This window comes from Arvicola amphibius, chromosome 8 (assembly GCF_903992535.2).
Source record: "Arvicola amphibius chromosome 8, mArvAmp1.2, whole genome shotgun sequence".
Classification (NCBI taxonomy): domain Eukaryota; kingdom Metazoa; phylum Chordata; class Mammalia; order Rodentia; family Cricetidae; genus Arvicola; species Arvicola amphibius.
The window spans coordinates 40,462,044-40,478,480 of record NC_052054.1 but is presented as its reverse complement, the minus strand read 5'-3'; the positions used below and the strand labels follow the sequence as shown (position 1 = coordinate 40,478,480).

General features: G+C 35.5%; 1 protein-coding gene across 1 annotated transcript in view; it reads right to left on the bottom strand.

Annotated features, from left to right (window-relative positions):
* The window catches only part of Trdn (triadin), a 340,388-nt gene that overhangs the window by 91,154 nt on the left and 232,797 nt on the right, over nt 1-16,437 (bottom strand). Inside the window, exon 23 of the mRNA XM_042055567.1 lies at nt 4,218-4,274. Coding sequence (XP_041911501.1) covers nt 4,218-4,274 — 57 coding nt within the window. The remainder of the gene's footprint in view (nt 1-4,217; nt 4,275-16,437) is intronic.

The window sequence follows — 16,437 nt, the reverse complement described above, 5'->3', positions numbered from 1 at the left end:
AATTTATTTTAAAAGCAAGGATAAGGTATACTTTACTGAATTTGGTACACAAATTTGTATAATTAAACAATTATTTAACTTTCCCTTTTGCCTTGTTAAGTTCACATTAGCATACTTATAATTAATAAATTAAATAATTTTCATATGTTTGTCCATATTATTGTTCATCACACCAGACTTCTGAATAAAAGCCAACTGTAAATATATGAAAACTGATAGAGTTGATGAATAATAATTAAATTTTTTTTATTGTTTCTACTTTTGCCTGACAATCTAGTCTACTTCCAATATCCAGGAGGATACCTATATGTTTTCCTTTGGGTTTACCTTCTTATTTAGCTTCTCTATGATCAGGAATTATAGGCTCACTGACCTTTATTTATGTCTAGAATCCACTGATGAGTGAGTACATACCAAATTCATCGTTTTGGGTCTGGGTTACCTCACTCAGAATAGTGTTTTCTATTTCCATCCATTTGCATGCAACGTTCAAGATGTCATTGTTTTTTACCACTGAGTAGTACTCTAATGTGTATATATTTCACACATTCTGTATTCATTCTTCCATTGAGGGACATCTAGGTTGTTTCCAGGTTCTGGCTATGACAAATAATGCTGCTATGAACATAGTTGAACAAATGCTTTTGGAGTATGATAGGGCATCTCTTGGGTATATTCTCAAGAGTGGTATTGCTGGATCCTGGGATAGGTTGATTCCGAATTTCTTAAGAAACTGCCACACTGCTTTCCAAAGTGGTTGCACAAGTTTGCATTCCCACCAGCAGTGGATGAGTGTACTTCTTACTCCACATCCTCTCCAGCAAAGGTTATCAATAGTATTTTTATTTTAGCCATTCTGACAGGTGTAAGATGGTATCTCAAGGTTGTTTTGATTTGCATTTCCCTGATCGCTAAGGAGGTTGAGCATGACCTTAAGTGTCTTTTGGCCATTTGAACTTCTTCTGTTGAGAATTCTCTGTTCAGTTCAGTGCCCCATTTTTTAATTGGGTTAATTAGAATTTTAAAGTCTAGTTTCTTGAGTTCTTTTGTATTTTGGAGATCAGACCTTTGTCTGTTGTGGGGTTGGTGAAGATCTTCTCCCAGTCAGTAGGTAGCTCTTTTGTCTTAATGACAGAATTAATACGGTGAAGATTTAATCTAACTTCTTAACTTTTGCCTACATTTTTGTTAGAACTTGACATTACAGAATATTCTTATAGCTAATAAATGTGTTTAGCATAAGTTGTTGAAATCTAGCTCAGCTAAGACTTCTTTCTTGACATTTTCTCTATGTTTGCAATCAACCAACAAATATTTATTGAGCATACAATCAATTGATGGGCCACGGTGAGAGGCTCTTAGAACAAATCCTAAACATGACTTCAATAATTTCGTGAATCAGAATGAATGACAGAAATAAAAACAATTCACATATGATTAATTTGTGTCTCTTTTCCCCACTTTCCCCCTGCTTCAGAAAACTTACTACAACCTTTCTACTGAGACCCAAAAGAATTGTCTTAACTGGTCTTTTCCTGTGCTTGTAGTACCTCTTTAGAGCAGCTGTTTGCTCTCCCTTAGCTAGCTCTAAGAAAAAAAGCATCTGTTGTTTCCTTTGGAACCAGAAAGATTAAAACACAGGGGAGTATGGTTTAAGACTGCAGGTTCATTTTGAAGAAGTACACAAAACCAACTAATTTTAGTAAATTAAATATCAGAAAAGAGCAGCGTTTAGTAATCATCAAACCACAATGCGTTCACTTGAGACACGTTATATGAACTGTAATGATGTATCTGTGCATGGCAGCACATAGCTATCACTTTCAACTTTGGTACACTGATTCCTCCCATAAGCACATCCACATAAGTTGTGGAAACATCTATTGAGAGCCACTCTGATACTCCTGCATAGAATCTTGTGGATATCTTCCTAATTAAATGGATTTTAAGTATAAGGATATACAAAATCTTAATCTTCAGACTTATAATTTAGCCAACATACGAGCTGCTTGAGAAAAATAAAAATAACATAACCCATCATACACTAAAACTGAAATGACAATTTTTGGAGTTCTGGACCTTTAGTTCCCCTAGTCTCCCCTTATTCTATGTGATGATGTCTCTTTTTATAAACTAGGTTCACTAGAAATTAATCCACCATTTCCAAAGAGTGTCTCCCATAATGTAAAGTGGGCTTGAGTTAATATATTCATGCATAGCTGGCATGCACCTATACCCATCAGTTCAATATGCATAACTAGATTCAAAGTGCACAGCACATTGAAATCTGACAAGAATTAAGTAAATCATGGTGTTTTCCCTAGAGAAATCCACAAGTTAAAACTGAAATAAATGAAAAAGTATCTTGATAATATTTGTTTTTTCTCAATACATTATTTAGATAATGAATATTTCTGAAGCTAACTAAAACTATTTAGAAAAGAAATGAAAACAGAGTTCTAAAAGATTCACTTAAGAATAAATATTAGAATTCTATCATGAAACAAATACATCAAAGTTAGAATTTTTTCACATGCAAACTCTCTGCTTTATTCATGTTTTAAAAATATTTATCATCAGCTATTGGCATAAATATACCACCACAAAAAGGCAATGTGTTTAAATATACTAATTTTTGTTTATATTTTAAAATATGAGAGCTCATTCTCATACATTTAAAACTGAAATGTTTTACAATTATTATAAAAATAATTTCTTAACTTTATATTAACATGCAATACTGAATTTAATATGAAAAAATGTAATTTTAATAAAATCATAATAAAAATAATCTGAAAGATTAAGTTCACATCCTAATGAACCATTGCCAAACTGAGGAAATGTCAATGAGTTAGTAAAAGGGACACTTTCTTAAACAAGCATACAGTGTTCCTAGTAATCATGTTAGGTACCACTAGTCTCCATTGCTAGCCAGTCTACTTTTGACATATGGTACTGTTTTAAAACATTCTACTAGACTTGGGATACTGCTTAATTATAAAGAGTCTGCTTGGCATGTTTGAGGCCAAAAGTAAATCCTGAATACAAAACAAAGCCAAACCAAAACATAAAAAAGACAATGGTAAAATAAGAAGCAAAGCAAGCTATGATAATAATTGTATGACTAGAGAACAGAAAACAACGATGTTCAGTGGACTATTGTGTGTTATGATAATTTGTCAGAACTGTTTTCATGTGAAAAAAAATGACCTAAAGTATATATGCAATTTAGGTATTTATAATTTGTTGTATCATCTCATAAGATTTTTTATTTGGGCTAAACAGTCTTTTGTCAGTAAAGCAGACTGGGAATGATTGTTTTCATTTTGCCTAAGAAATTCCCATATGGAAAGCTACATAAGTGAGCAAGCCAAAACATGATCCTGTGTTTGTTCTTTGTATTTTAGACACTAATGTAGACACTTTTGCTCAAACAGAGTTGGCTGAAATATTGCATTGATTCCTTAAATGGTTGGTGGTACCCAGAAACCAAGTAAATGGAAAATTATCAATATAATTATCATGCTATTTTCACTAAAAAAAGTCTTTAAATCTTTTAACTTAGTTGTACTGCAGGAACAAGCACAATATTGCTCTCAATGATAAGAGACCATGCTCAGGAGCATTTTAAAGCATATTTTGGAGTGATATTTTGGTATAACTACATTAAACAATATATATATATATTTATACACATATTTATATGTAAATTTATGACTTTTAATGTTTAATATTAAATTTTAATGCAATCACAACCAAAGTCATCACATAAACTGTAATAACTTTTACTTCCCTTTGCCCCAGTGCCTTAAATTTAACAAATTCTTTTAAAGCAGTATAAATTATTTTTCATAAATTGGGTTGAATTATGTTTACTCTTCAGGCTATCACCTGTGAGGTTGTACTGAAATCAAAACAGAAAAGTGTCTACTCATTACCTAGATCATTTTCTAATTATCAATAGCCCTCAGCATCTCTGTGGTGCAATGAAACAGTCGGTATGGGTTTCCTGTTCTGATTTATACTCAAAGCTAAATACACAAAAGAAAGACAAGGACAGATAGTGGCCTCACATTCTCCCTGTCCAAAAAAACACATGAAAGAACATTGCTATGGAGCAAGAGATTTAAAGGTTATTGTCTTCTGCCTGTCTGAATCCAGTCTTTTCCTCCTCATGTTGTTTTCTTTCTAAAGAAGATAGTGTCAACCTGCTTCACTTTTTTTTTTACCTTGCTCCACTGTCTTGGCTTTCTCTTCTTTCTTTCCGTGAGTGGCTGCAAAGCAAAGATAAGGTTTAAATAAGAATTTCAGTCTGAAATATTTATTCTACACATAAAAGCATTTGGGGATGCATTCAATACCAAATATTGCTTCTAAACAAGCTCTTCTCTAATGCATTTAAAATATTTCTCATCTCTCTATAATGCGATTGAAATCGGTTTTAAATCTAATCTTAAGGAATTAGAACCAAAAAAGAGAAGCAATAATCTCTTTGATTTCAGGGCTGATTCTTCCACACTCTTTTCTACTTTATTCCTGTATGGTGTGTTTTTATAAACAAGCTACAAAGAATTGTACTTGACAGGACTATGATTAATTGACTTACATTCCAGGTTATTGCTAGAGACACAGTATCTTACAAATGTCAACCAGATGCACTTTAAAATTTAAACTTAGCATGTCTTCATTAACTGAGAGGACAGTACAGTCACACCTGAGAAGCATTTAAATATTAAAGGAACCCATCCCACATCACAAGGAGCCAAAAGAGATAACGGATTTTTATAAAGCACTATATCCCCTGATTCATGCTTTCTCTAAGATTTATTGCTCTCAGTCGAGGATTTGCTGTTTACCTAGTTAAACGTCAAATAAGCACAAAATTTTCATGCAAAATTAGTGCCTCCAGCTGAAGTAACTGATTCAAGAAGGGATCTTCAGAGAATTTGAACATCTACTAGCTGAAGAACTGATGTGGAATTGAATAATGTCATTACAACCAATTCTACGGAGAGATGCAGAGGAGAAAATGCAACTTTAAAATGAATAAGTGAGTCTGCCACTGGCTTTGCTCATTTTGGAAATGGAAGTGTTTCTTCACTGGGGGCCTCTAGAGAGATGCTGCTTCCTGATGAGAGAGCATGCAATGTGTTCAATATTCTGCAGTGTTCTTGTCAAAGCATCTAATTGGAATTCAGTGAAACCAGAGATTCAGCTTTCATTTTAATCAAATACCAAATGTAGTGAGCATGTCAAACAATATCTGAAAGAAGCCATCAGGTAAATAAAAAATATCCATTGGTGACTACTTCTGAAGAAGAGAAAGGTGGGAAAGAGTAGTGTAAAGAGGAAGATAAGAGGGGTCAGTAAAGAATGAAGGAAGAAAACACAAACAAATAAAGGAGGATATGATGGATTTTGTTCTTTTATGTATCCCCTTAAAAAACACACTCCAAAGTTTGAATATTTAATTGTTAGAAATAAAAAGAAGTAGGTTTTAAAGAACCATTATTCTAACCCACAAATGGAACTCTTGAGTGAGAAAAACGTTCAGCTCCAAAGCAAATTAGAATTTCCAAGTCTCACAAATCCCATTTCTAGAGACATCTTCTGAATAGGAAGGACTTCCAGGGGCATGCCAATTAGGGTTGTGGTTTTATTTTCTATTCCTGTTAAACTGAAATCAGTGTTAGATTAGGACAATTCAAGGAGTGTAGGAAGTGACTTCCGTCTAGGACAGGAGCCGATTGCATTCCTACAGTGACCAATTCTCACAACTGGATTGCAGTAAAAAAAATGAATCCCATGGTTTATTTGTGTTACAATTTGTACAGGGGTCATATATCCCAGAAGAGTGAACAAGGCTCTCAGGTGTACATTCCCACTTTGCCATATAACTGCTGTTTCAATGATGACACCTTATCTATTTTTAAGTGATAATGCAGACAGTGATTCTAGTGTTGTACTGAGACACAGCAATACAGAAACATAAACAAAATCTGATCACTTATGGCAATTGCAATGCACATTAGGTAGAAGTCATCTTTCCTTCCTTTCTTTCCTTCTTTTCTTCCTCCTTCAATGCTTCTTCCTCCTTTCTTTTCCCTTTCTTCCTTTTCCTTCTTTCCTTCCTTCCTTCCTTCCTTCCTTCCTTCCTTCCTCCCTCCCTCCCTCCCTTCTTTCTTTTTTCTTTCTTTCTTTCCTTCTTTCTACATTCCTTTCTTCATTTTTTCTTTTCTTCTGTTTTGATCTGCCTTAAATAAAATTGTCCTTTTTACACAAAAAAGTTCTATTAATTTCCAGTGTTATCTAATGATATACAAACATAATTAATTAAGATAAGAAATAGATTAAACAAAGTTACAATTAAGTATTAATGTATTAATTCATACAGAAAGAATACCATAGAAATCAGTCAAGATAGACTAAAAAGGAAATATACAGTAGCTTAACAAACAAGAATGAAGTGGATTTTAATATATATAATATTAGATTTTTAAGTAAAAGAATAACAACAATGAAAAACTGGCCTAATTTGAAGAAAAATGTTTCAGAGCCTGAGAAATGTAGGCACTGCTAGTCAGATTCCGTAAAAACAAGGTTTAAGCTTAAATAAACATATTTTCATTAGACTGTTACACAAATAAATACTTAAGTATTTATTTCTTTAGCTAGGTCTACTTAGTGTGTACATCCATAATACTACTTTGTTATATGTATATTTCTGCTCTTGATTAAAGTACTGTGTTTGTAAAATTTAAAAATGTAATATATAATTAAGAAATGTAGGTTAAAAGATAGTCATCCATAATAGTCAAGTTTGTAGTCATGTTAATTAGGTTTTCTAGATGTACAGAGATATATTTCTAATGGATAAGTATTCTTCAAACCTTTCAATGACCTACATAATATGGCATTTAAAATATTTTGCCTGGATATTGGAAGTAGACACGATCGCCAGGCAAAATTGGGAACTTGAGGGTTGGGCAAGACTGGGCCAAGGGAAGATGGGGAGAGAAAAGTGTGAAGGGGAGAGCGGGGGGGGGGAGGAGCTCGGAGGAATGGGGTGCTTGGGATATAGGAATGGTGGATATGAGAGCAGGGAAGCATATATCTTAATTTAAGGAGCTACCTGAGGGTTGACAAGAGACTTGACCCTAGAGGGGTTCCCAGGTTTCCAGGGAGACGCCCCCAGTTAGTTCCTTGGGCAGCTGAGGAGAGGGAGCCTGAAAAGCCCAGTTCCTATAGCCATACTGATGAATTTCTTGCATATCACCATAGAACCTCCACCTGACGATAGATGAAGAAAATGACAGAGCCCCACATTGGAGCACCGGACTGAGCTCCCAAGGTCCTGATGAGGAGCAGAAGGAGAGAGAACATGAGAAAGAAAGTCAGGACCGTGAGGGAACCTCCAGCTGGCGACAGATGGGGAAGGTGACTGAGCCCCACATTGGAGCACTGGACTGAGCTCCCAAGGTCCTGATGAGGAGCAGAAGGAGCGAGAACATGAGGGAGAAAGTCAGGAACGAGAGGGGTGCGTTCACTCATGGAAACGGTGGGACAGAACTAATGGGAGATCACCAACTCCAGTTGGAATGGGACTGATGGATCATGCGACCAAACCCGTCTCTCTGAGTGTGGCCAACAGCGGGGGCTGACTGAGAAGCAAAGGACAATGGCTCTGGGCTCTGATTGTTCCTCATGGACGGGCTCTGTGGGAGCCTTCTCAGCTTGGTCGATCACCTTCCTGGACCTGGGGGGAGTTGGGAGGACCTTGGTCTTAGCATAGAGTGGGGAACCCTGATGGCTCCTTGGCCTTGAGAGGGAGGGAGGGGAGGTATGGGTGGAGGGGAGGGGAGTGAAGGAGGAGAAGGAGGGGAGGGAAGGGGGAGGAGGAGGGAAGGAGATGGAAATTTTTAAATATAAAAAAAAATAAACCATGAGGAAAAAAAAAAACTTGGGCTGATTGAAACCATAGAAAGTAAAGTCATTGGTAAGAATACCTTTCTATAATTCTGCCCCTACCTTGGACTTAGAAGATAGAAAAGAAGTCTCCAGTAACCAAAGCAGGGAAGGTAGAAAAAAATGCTATAGGCATAGACAACACATGCTACCAGAGGGTTTTCTCTTAGTTTCTGAAATAACACATGGGATTAATTCCTCTAGAACATCAGTAGTGATCATATAGTAAATTTTCTTCTGGATTTTAATAAAAACAGATCATCATAAAGAACCATTGTGTCACAAGAGATTCATCAAATTAAACCATATTTTCTGAAAAAAAAAAAAGAAAACTTAGGACTTTTCATGACAATGAGGCACATCTACTCCTGGTAGCACCAATTACTTCAAGAGGATGATGAGCATTGATGAGGCTCCTTATGAAATTTGCTAGACATTTGATCAAGAAACTGCTCTTGCCTGGACTATTTGATGGTATGCTGTATAAACTGGACATGCAGGAACCCCCAAAAAGAGTAACAGCTGAAATTACTTAAAGAAGGTGAAACAGTCCTTTTGGGTTCTTGCTTCATGAATAAGTCTGCCAGACATTCTACAGAATACAGAAAAAAGGGGCAGACAAACTGCCAACAAAGACAAAACAGTCTTTCAGATTTCCTGCCTCATGGAAAACTCTGCCAGATACTATGGACCTGAAGATTGATGCCCCAATGTTACAAAAAAAGCTTTGGGTAACTGTCCAGACAATGAGATGTGTATGTCAATTCTAGAGTTTTATATGTTGCTTGGAATTTACTTCCTATTTACTTAGGTAATATTATATCCTTCTGGAGTCTTTGATGAAGTAGAAAACAATTAGTTAACAGTTTTCCTTAGTTATAATAAAATATAAATTAGATATGAAACTTTAGACTTACAAAGAAATATTATAACTGTAATTCTAGTCAAAATCTTCCTTTTCAATTTGACTGAAAAGGGGATATGATGTGGAATATCCTTCTGTATGCATGTTGCTTTCATTGGTTGATGAAGAAAATTGTTTTGACCAATGACCTAGCAGGGTGAAGCCAGGAGAGAAATCAGAAAAGAGATATAAAGAGAGAGTAGGTGGGGTCAGAGAGATGCTATTTACCCGCCAAAGGAGACAGACACAGGAACCTGACCCTGTAAGCCACAGCCTTGTGGTGATATACCGAATAATAGAAATGGGTTATTTTAAGATATAACAACTAACTAGAAAGATGCCTAAGCTATTGGCAAGAAGTGTTGTAACTGATATAGTTTCTGTGTGATTATTAGGGTCTGGGTGGCAAGGAAATATACAAGCAGTCTCTGTCTACAAACCTGTTCAGTTTATATAATTTTATTCATAGGTAGGTATGTATTTAAGGTTGATTATTTCTCACTACCTTATGCTCTCAGAATACTTCATTAATGAAGATGTCTTTTTTCAATTAATGTGTCAAAGTAGTAAAAAAATGAAAATTTATTATTTACTACATCAAGAACAATGTTAGTATCTGAAAAGAAAGTAAATTTGTATTTCCAGCACAGAGGAAAATTGGTTAGTAAAAAACCACAAAGGATAAATGTAAGTGAGGTAATTCCTTACACTCACCTCAAGTAGAAAGAATTAGCTTCTAAAGAACTATGTTTCATTGTATGTTCAGAGTACCTTCTAGAACCAAGAAGACTAGTCAGTAGGGTTTATGGCTATATGTGTGAACCAACTTGAATTCTCCATGATAAATTAGGCATATAGGTATCGTCTACAGAAATGGGAACTTGCAGTCAGTTTATAGAGAGCAACAAATAGACTTGGAAACAGCTTGGGTTGTTTGTTTGGGATTCCCATAGGATATCTTTGGCCAATAACTTAATAGATGAAACTCATTCCTGCTCTTGTAAGCTTCATTTTGTGATAAGAGTTAGTCAGAAATTGGGAATTAATCTACCTCAAAGCCCAGGTATACCACATTTTGGCATATATCCAATGGATGTCCCATGCTACTACAAGGATACTTGCTCACCTATGTTTATAACTGCCTAATTCATAATAGCCAAAACTAGAAAAAAATCTTAGATGTCCCTTAACCAAATAATTGATAAGGAAAATGTGATAAATTTATACAATGGAATATTACTCAGCTGTTGGGAAAAAACTGACATCATGAAAATTGCAAGTAAATGGGTGGAACTATGAAAAAAATCATCCTGAGTGAGGCAACAGAGACCCAGAAAGACAAACATGGTATGCACTCACTTATATGTGGGTGCTAGACATAAGGTAAAGGATAACCATGCTACAATGCACAGACTCAGAGAAGTTAGATGAAAGGAGAATAATGGGGAGAAGAACATGTTGATATCCCTTGGAAGGAGGAATAAAATAGATTATGTGGGTGAACCTGTATGGGAATGGGAACATAAGGAATTAAGAGGAGAAGGAAGAGACAGAGGGGAAAAGTATGGAGCGATAACTGGAATAGGTGAGTCTTTAGGGGGCAATGTGTCAACCTAGTATAATAGAAACTTCCTAGATCCTATGAGGGTGACCTTAGCAGGACTTCTAATAATAAAGAATATGAGGCCTGAACAGTCTATCTTCTGAAACCAGAATAAGTTCCCAGTGGTTGAATTGGAACATCAACCTAGCAATAAAACTTTCACTTGTCCTACCTACAAGATGCATGAGAATTTGTGGGAGACAATGACAGGTCTAACTTGAGGCACAAGCCACAATACGAAACCCATGTCCTACACTGCCTGGATGGCTAGGAACCTGAATATGGATGGCTCAGAGATCTAGTGCAGATGGTGTAGAATTACACCAAACATAACTGACCAAGAAAAAAAATCAGTGAAATGATTCCTAATGATTCTGTTATACTTGTAGCTTGGTGCCTAGCCCAATTCTCATCAGGAGGCTTCCTCCAGCAGCTTATGGGGACATAAAGAGACCAACAGCCAAACATTATGTGGAGCTCAGAAAACTCCTAAGAAGAATGGAAGGAAAGATTGTAGGAGAAAGAAGGGCAAGGACACCAGAAGAACATGGCCTACAGAATCAAGAACCTACATAGTCCCTGAGCTTGCTGCTTCAGTCTGTCTGAATCCATATAAGCTCAACTTAGTTGATTCGGTGATGTTCTCTTGGTATCCTGGACCCCTCTGACTCCTACACTCTTTCTTCTTCTGTTCCTTAGGTATCCTGATTTCCAAGGGGAGGGACCTGATGGAGACCTCTAATTTTGACTCCTTCTCCAATGTATAAAAAAACCTCAATTTGACACTGATTGATACTTTTTTCCAGACTTCACAGAAAAATAAAAGTAAATGCCCATAGACTTAGCTCTAAATAGATAAAAATTAATTAAGCCAATACTCTTAATTCCATTAAAGGAGAAATAACCTCAAGGTAATCTTGAGGTAAATCTAAGACCTTTCTATTAAATGTTGGATTTTAATATTTTTTTATAAAGTATCAAAAACATACACAGAACTTCTTGAATTTTTTTAGCTACACATCTGGGAAGTTATAATGGAGAAGCAAATTTGAGACTAGAAATTTCATCAGATCACTTAAAATGGCACAAATGTATTTATGCTTCTTTTGTTTTAATGTCCTCAGGAAAAAGAGTTCATTCTTGATTTTATTCCAAGGGGCAAGATTTTAGAAAGGAGGGGAAAATTATTTTAGCAATGCAGTTGGAGATAGTTACTTTTCAGTCTTAGAGTCCTAGATTTAATAAATAAATAAAATTCATGTATGATAGCTTTGATTTTTCTTGATGAAATAAATGTCTTTTTCAGAAAACACTGAAAAGACAATTCAAAGGCTCTGTAAAGATGGCACAGTGATTTGGTACACATACTGCTCTTGTAGAGGACCAGAGTTGGGTTTCTATCACACATATCATGTTGCTCACACCCTACAACAATAGTTCTAAAAGATCAAACACCTTCTTTCTTTCAAGATTACCAGTACTTATGTGCACTGACCCCCTCCACATCTATACATAATTTGGAATAAAATAAATTTTTAAAAATATATTTAAGAGGTGATGTTTCTGTATTTTTACAAATCTTGTATATTTAGTGATTATCCTTTCAATACATTGGAGAAAGTATATATTTTGTTTTGCTTTTAAAGTTGGTATAGTAAACTATCATATTTTTTATTCACATACCAACTCTGACCGAGAATGAAACTCTGACTTGTACTATGGTGAACAAATAAATGTCTGGTGGAAGAATAATTCTGTTATGTACATGCTTACTAATTCCAGTATTTTAAGAAAATTTTAAGAAAACAAAAAACTTTTCCTTTGGGGGAAAATAAACATTATACATGTGTGTGATGCTCCTGATACATTCCTTGTGAGAAGCAAAGATTTTTGTGAGATAGATAGATAGATAGATAGATAGATCGCTATAACTCCAAAGCCTCTCATGAATTATAAAAATCTTAATGATACTGGTCAGTTACTTCCACAGAATACAGTAAAGTAAAAGAATAATCACAGAGATGACACCTCATTTTTCATGATATATATGAACAGTCTAAAGAATTCTGCATATGTCTTGAGAGAGAATCATCTCTCCCATAGTCGTTAGACTGAAGATTAAAAAGAAAAGCAAAGAAAAACAGCCACTAATCATATTATTGACTGAGTTAGAATACAAGTAAAATGGCAGCCTACTGAATGAGGAAAGATCTTCACAAACCCTACATCATAAAGAAGTCTGATCTCTAAAATATACAAAGAACTCAAGAAATTTCTCATCAAAAGAACAAATAACACAATAAAAAATGGAGTAGAGACCTAAACAGAAAACTCTCAACAGAGGAATCTAAAATGGCTGAAGGACACTTAAGGAAATGCTTAACATCCTTAATCATTAGAGAAATGCAAATCAAAATAACTCTGAGATTTTTATCTTACACCTGTAAGAATGACCAAGATCAAAAACACTGATGAAAACTTATGCTGGAGAGTGTGTGGGGTAACGGGAACACTCCTGCATTACTGATGGGAAAGCAAGCTGGTACATCCCCTTTGGCAAGTGTCAGAAAATTAGGAAACAACTTTCCTAAAAACCCAGCAATATCACTTTTGGGGATGCTAAATCGTACCATAAGAATATGTGCTCAACAATGTTCATAGCAGCTTTGTTTGTCATAGCCAGAACACTGAAACAACGTAAATGTCTCTTGACCGAAGAATTGGTAAGGAAAATGTGGTACATTTTCACAATGCAGTACTACACAGCAGAAAAATTAATGACATCTTGAATTTTGCAGGCAAATGGATGGAACTAGAAAATATCATACTGAGTGAGGTAAGGCAGACCCAGAAAGGCAATTGTCATATGTACTCACTTACAAGTGGTTTTTAAACACAAAGCAAAGAAAACCAGCCTACAAATCAGAAACCCAGAGAACCTCGACTACAATGAGGACCCTAAGAGGGACATACATGGATCTAATTGACATGGGAAGTAGAAAAAGACAAGATCTCCTGAGTAAATTGGGAGCATGGGGACCATGGGAGAGCATTGAAAATGAGGGGAGAGGAAGGAAGGGGAGCAGAGAAAAAGTATATAGCTCAATAAAAACATGTCAGAAAAATAATAAGTGTTATACTAGCATAGTTTCAAGGAATGTTGACAAACTATGGGATCAAGTAACTTGTAATGGAGTTTATGAGAAGAACCTGTTGAGGCTGAAGATACTGAGCTCTTTGATTCTGATGGGTCATTTTTGACCAGGGAGAATCTTCATCTCCATCCCCTGCAGTACTGCCCTCTCTAATTTTGCCTGAGGGAATTCATCTACTGTCTATAAAACCAGCAATGAGCTTGCCCGCATGAGATACAAAATAATGCTGATGCCCTCAAAACCCACCTTCACTACTTTTGTTTTCTTTTATGTCTTGAACCAGACTCAAACATCAGCATGCCCAAGAAGTAAAGTTCACAGGATTATACACATGAAGAAGCATTCTAACCTCTTAAATAATTTATTGAGTTTTCTAATTATTACATGTAGAAGCCTGGGGAATATGCATGAGAATGGAAATTAAGTAAATTAGACAATGATGCAAGTAACATACAAGTATATCAGTCTGCATTTTTGGTTTGGATACCTACATGTAATATGCCAGCTTGTACAACAAAAGAAGTATTTGAAAGTTCAGAGATATTTAGATGCTGGAATGGATTTGCCATGTAAAACTTAACTTTCCACAAAGTCAAGACTTTTCTTTCACTGACATTAGGAGAAAAGTTTTGGAAGAGGAGCATCTACATACTAGATGTAATCTATCATTTCTCTGTTTTTGTAAATTTATGACTTTGGGTACTATATACCCACAGTATATATTGTGTATATATATACATATACATATATACATATATATGTGTATGTACATAGTATGCATAATATATGTTTGTATACATGTGAAGGTAAGTGCGTGCACATATGTTTGAAGAAGTACATATAGAGGTCAACATAAGGTGTCTTCCTCAGTTGCTGTCTACCTCATTTATTTTGAAGCAGGATCTTTCACTGACACGGGAGATTATGGAGAGCCTGACTGGATAGTGACTCCAAGTACCTGTCTGTTTTTGTTTCTCTGGCATTTGAATTACAGATACAAGCATCTCTAGACTTTACATAAGTGATAGAATCCAAACTCAAGAATTCATTCTCCTTTAGAAAGCGCTGGGCTAACTGACTTCTTTCTAAATAGAGTTTATTTTTCTTTTTATGTCTTAACTAAAATGGGAGTCACAAATGTTGAAATGGATAATTTAAATATAAAAAATGGCCCTACATTAGCAATGAATAAGTAGCTCACTGAACTCACAAATTGCAAAGTGAGTTTAATTACCATATTGGAAAACAGAGGAAAAGAAATAATCAAATTGTCTTCACCTATACCAATGGCTAATTCATTATAATATTCAAAGAAGTAAAGTAGCTAGGAAGCCTACTAAATTTTTGTTCCATCCTGATAAGCAGAAAATTTCAGGAAAAATGAACAAAAGGATATCTTGAATCTCAGTAACAGACAACATGACTCAAGAATATTGTAATTCTTTAGTCCTATATCATAACTTATAGGGATGTTGTATCCCTATACCTTCAAGTGGCCTATCATATTGATGATGACATTTTATTAGACTGAATTAACAAGAGGTAGTAACTATTGTTTGCTTTTTGGTAACATACATGTGCATCAGAGGATAAAAGATAAAGCCAGTAAAAATTCAAAAGTCATCTACATCACTAAAATTTCTGTAGGTCCAGTGATGTGGGGCATTTAAATATTGATTTTAAAGTGAAGGATAAATTGTTGCACCTGGGAATTCATACCATCAAGAAGGAAGTGAACATTTAATTAATTTACTTGGATTTTGGATGCAGAACATTCCTCATTTGTGGGTGTTACTCTGATTAATAAACCAAGTGACTCTAAATTTTTCTATTTTGTAGTGTAGGCCCAGAAGAAGAGAAGGCTCTGTGGTATGTCCAGGTCAGACATATGATCCTGCAGACCTAATAGGATTGGAGGTACTAATGGCAGTTAGTGATACTGTTTAGAGGGTCTAGTAGGCCTCTACAGGGGAATTTTGAGGCCCTTGGATTTCATGAGCAAGGTTTTACCATCTTCTGAAAAGAAAAAGTTCTCTTGAATAGACAGCTCTTAACCTACCACTTGGCCTTAGAGGAAACTAAATACATCACAGTAAGTCACCATGTTAACACACAATTTAAGTTGTCCATTGTGAGCTTTATGTTACCTGGCTCACCAAGACATAAAGTTGGGTAAGCTCAGCAGCCTCCATCATCAAATGTATATGCTATACATGTCATCTGCCCTTAGGAGAATGCACAATGAGTTGCATCAAGAGTGCTCAAATATCTATTGTCCCTACACTTGTCACATGCCTTCTGTCCCCAGCCTTGCACCTATGTCTTCAGAAAACATGTCTCATGATACATTTGCTGAAGAAGAAAAGATCAGAGTCCAATTTACAGTTGATTCTATATATTCTGCAGGCAGCAACTAGAAGCAGACAACTGAAGAATTAAAGCCCTTTCCTTAAACAATTTTGAAAGGCATCAGTGAGGAGAATTCTAGAGACTGGGCAGAACTTCAGGCAGCACACTAGGCCATATATTTTTCTTTGAAAAAAAATTGGCCTAGTGTGTGATTGTATAGTGATTCAAATTTGTAGATAATAATTTGGCTGTATGGCTGAGGGCATGAAAGGATGTAAAGATACTTGTGTGTTGTGTGAATTCTTACCAAAACGTGACTTACCATGATTAAGTAGATAGGATTACTTGTTCTGTAGATAGTGGTGACCTGCATATCACTATGATTTTCCTATGAACTTAAGTGCAAAGATAAAGTAGAGGCAGAGCTGAAGGTTATACATGGGCTCAAGAACATAGACCTT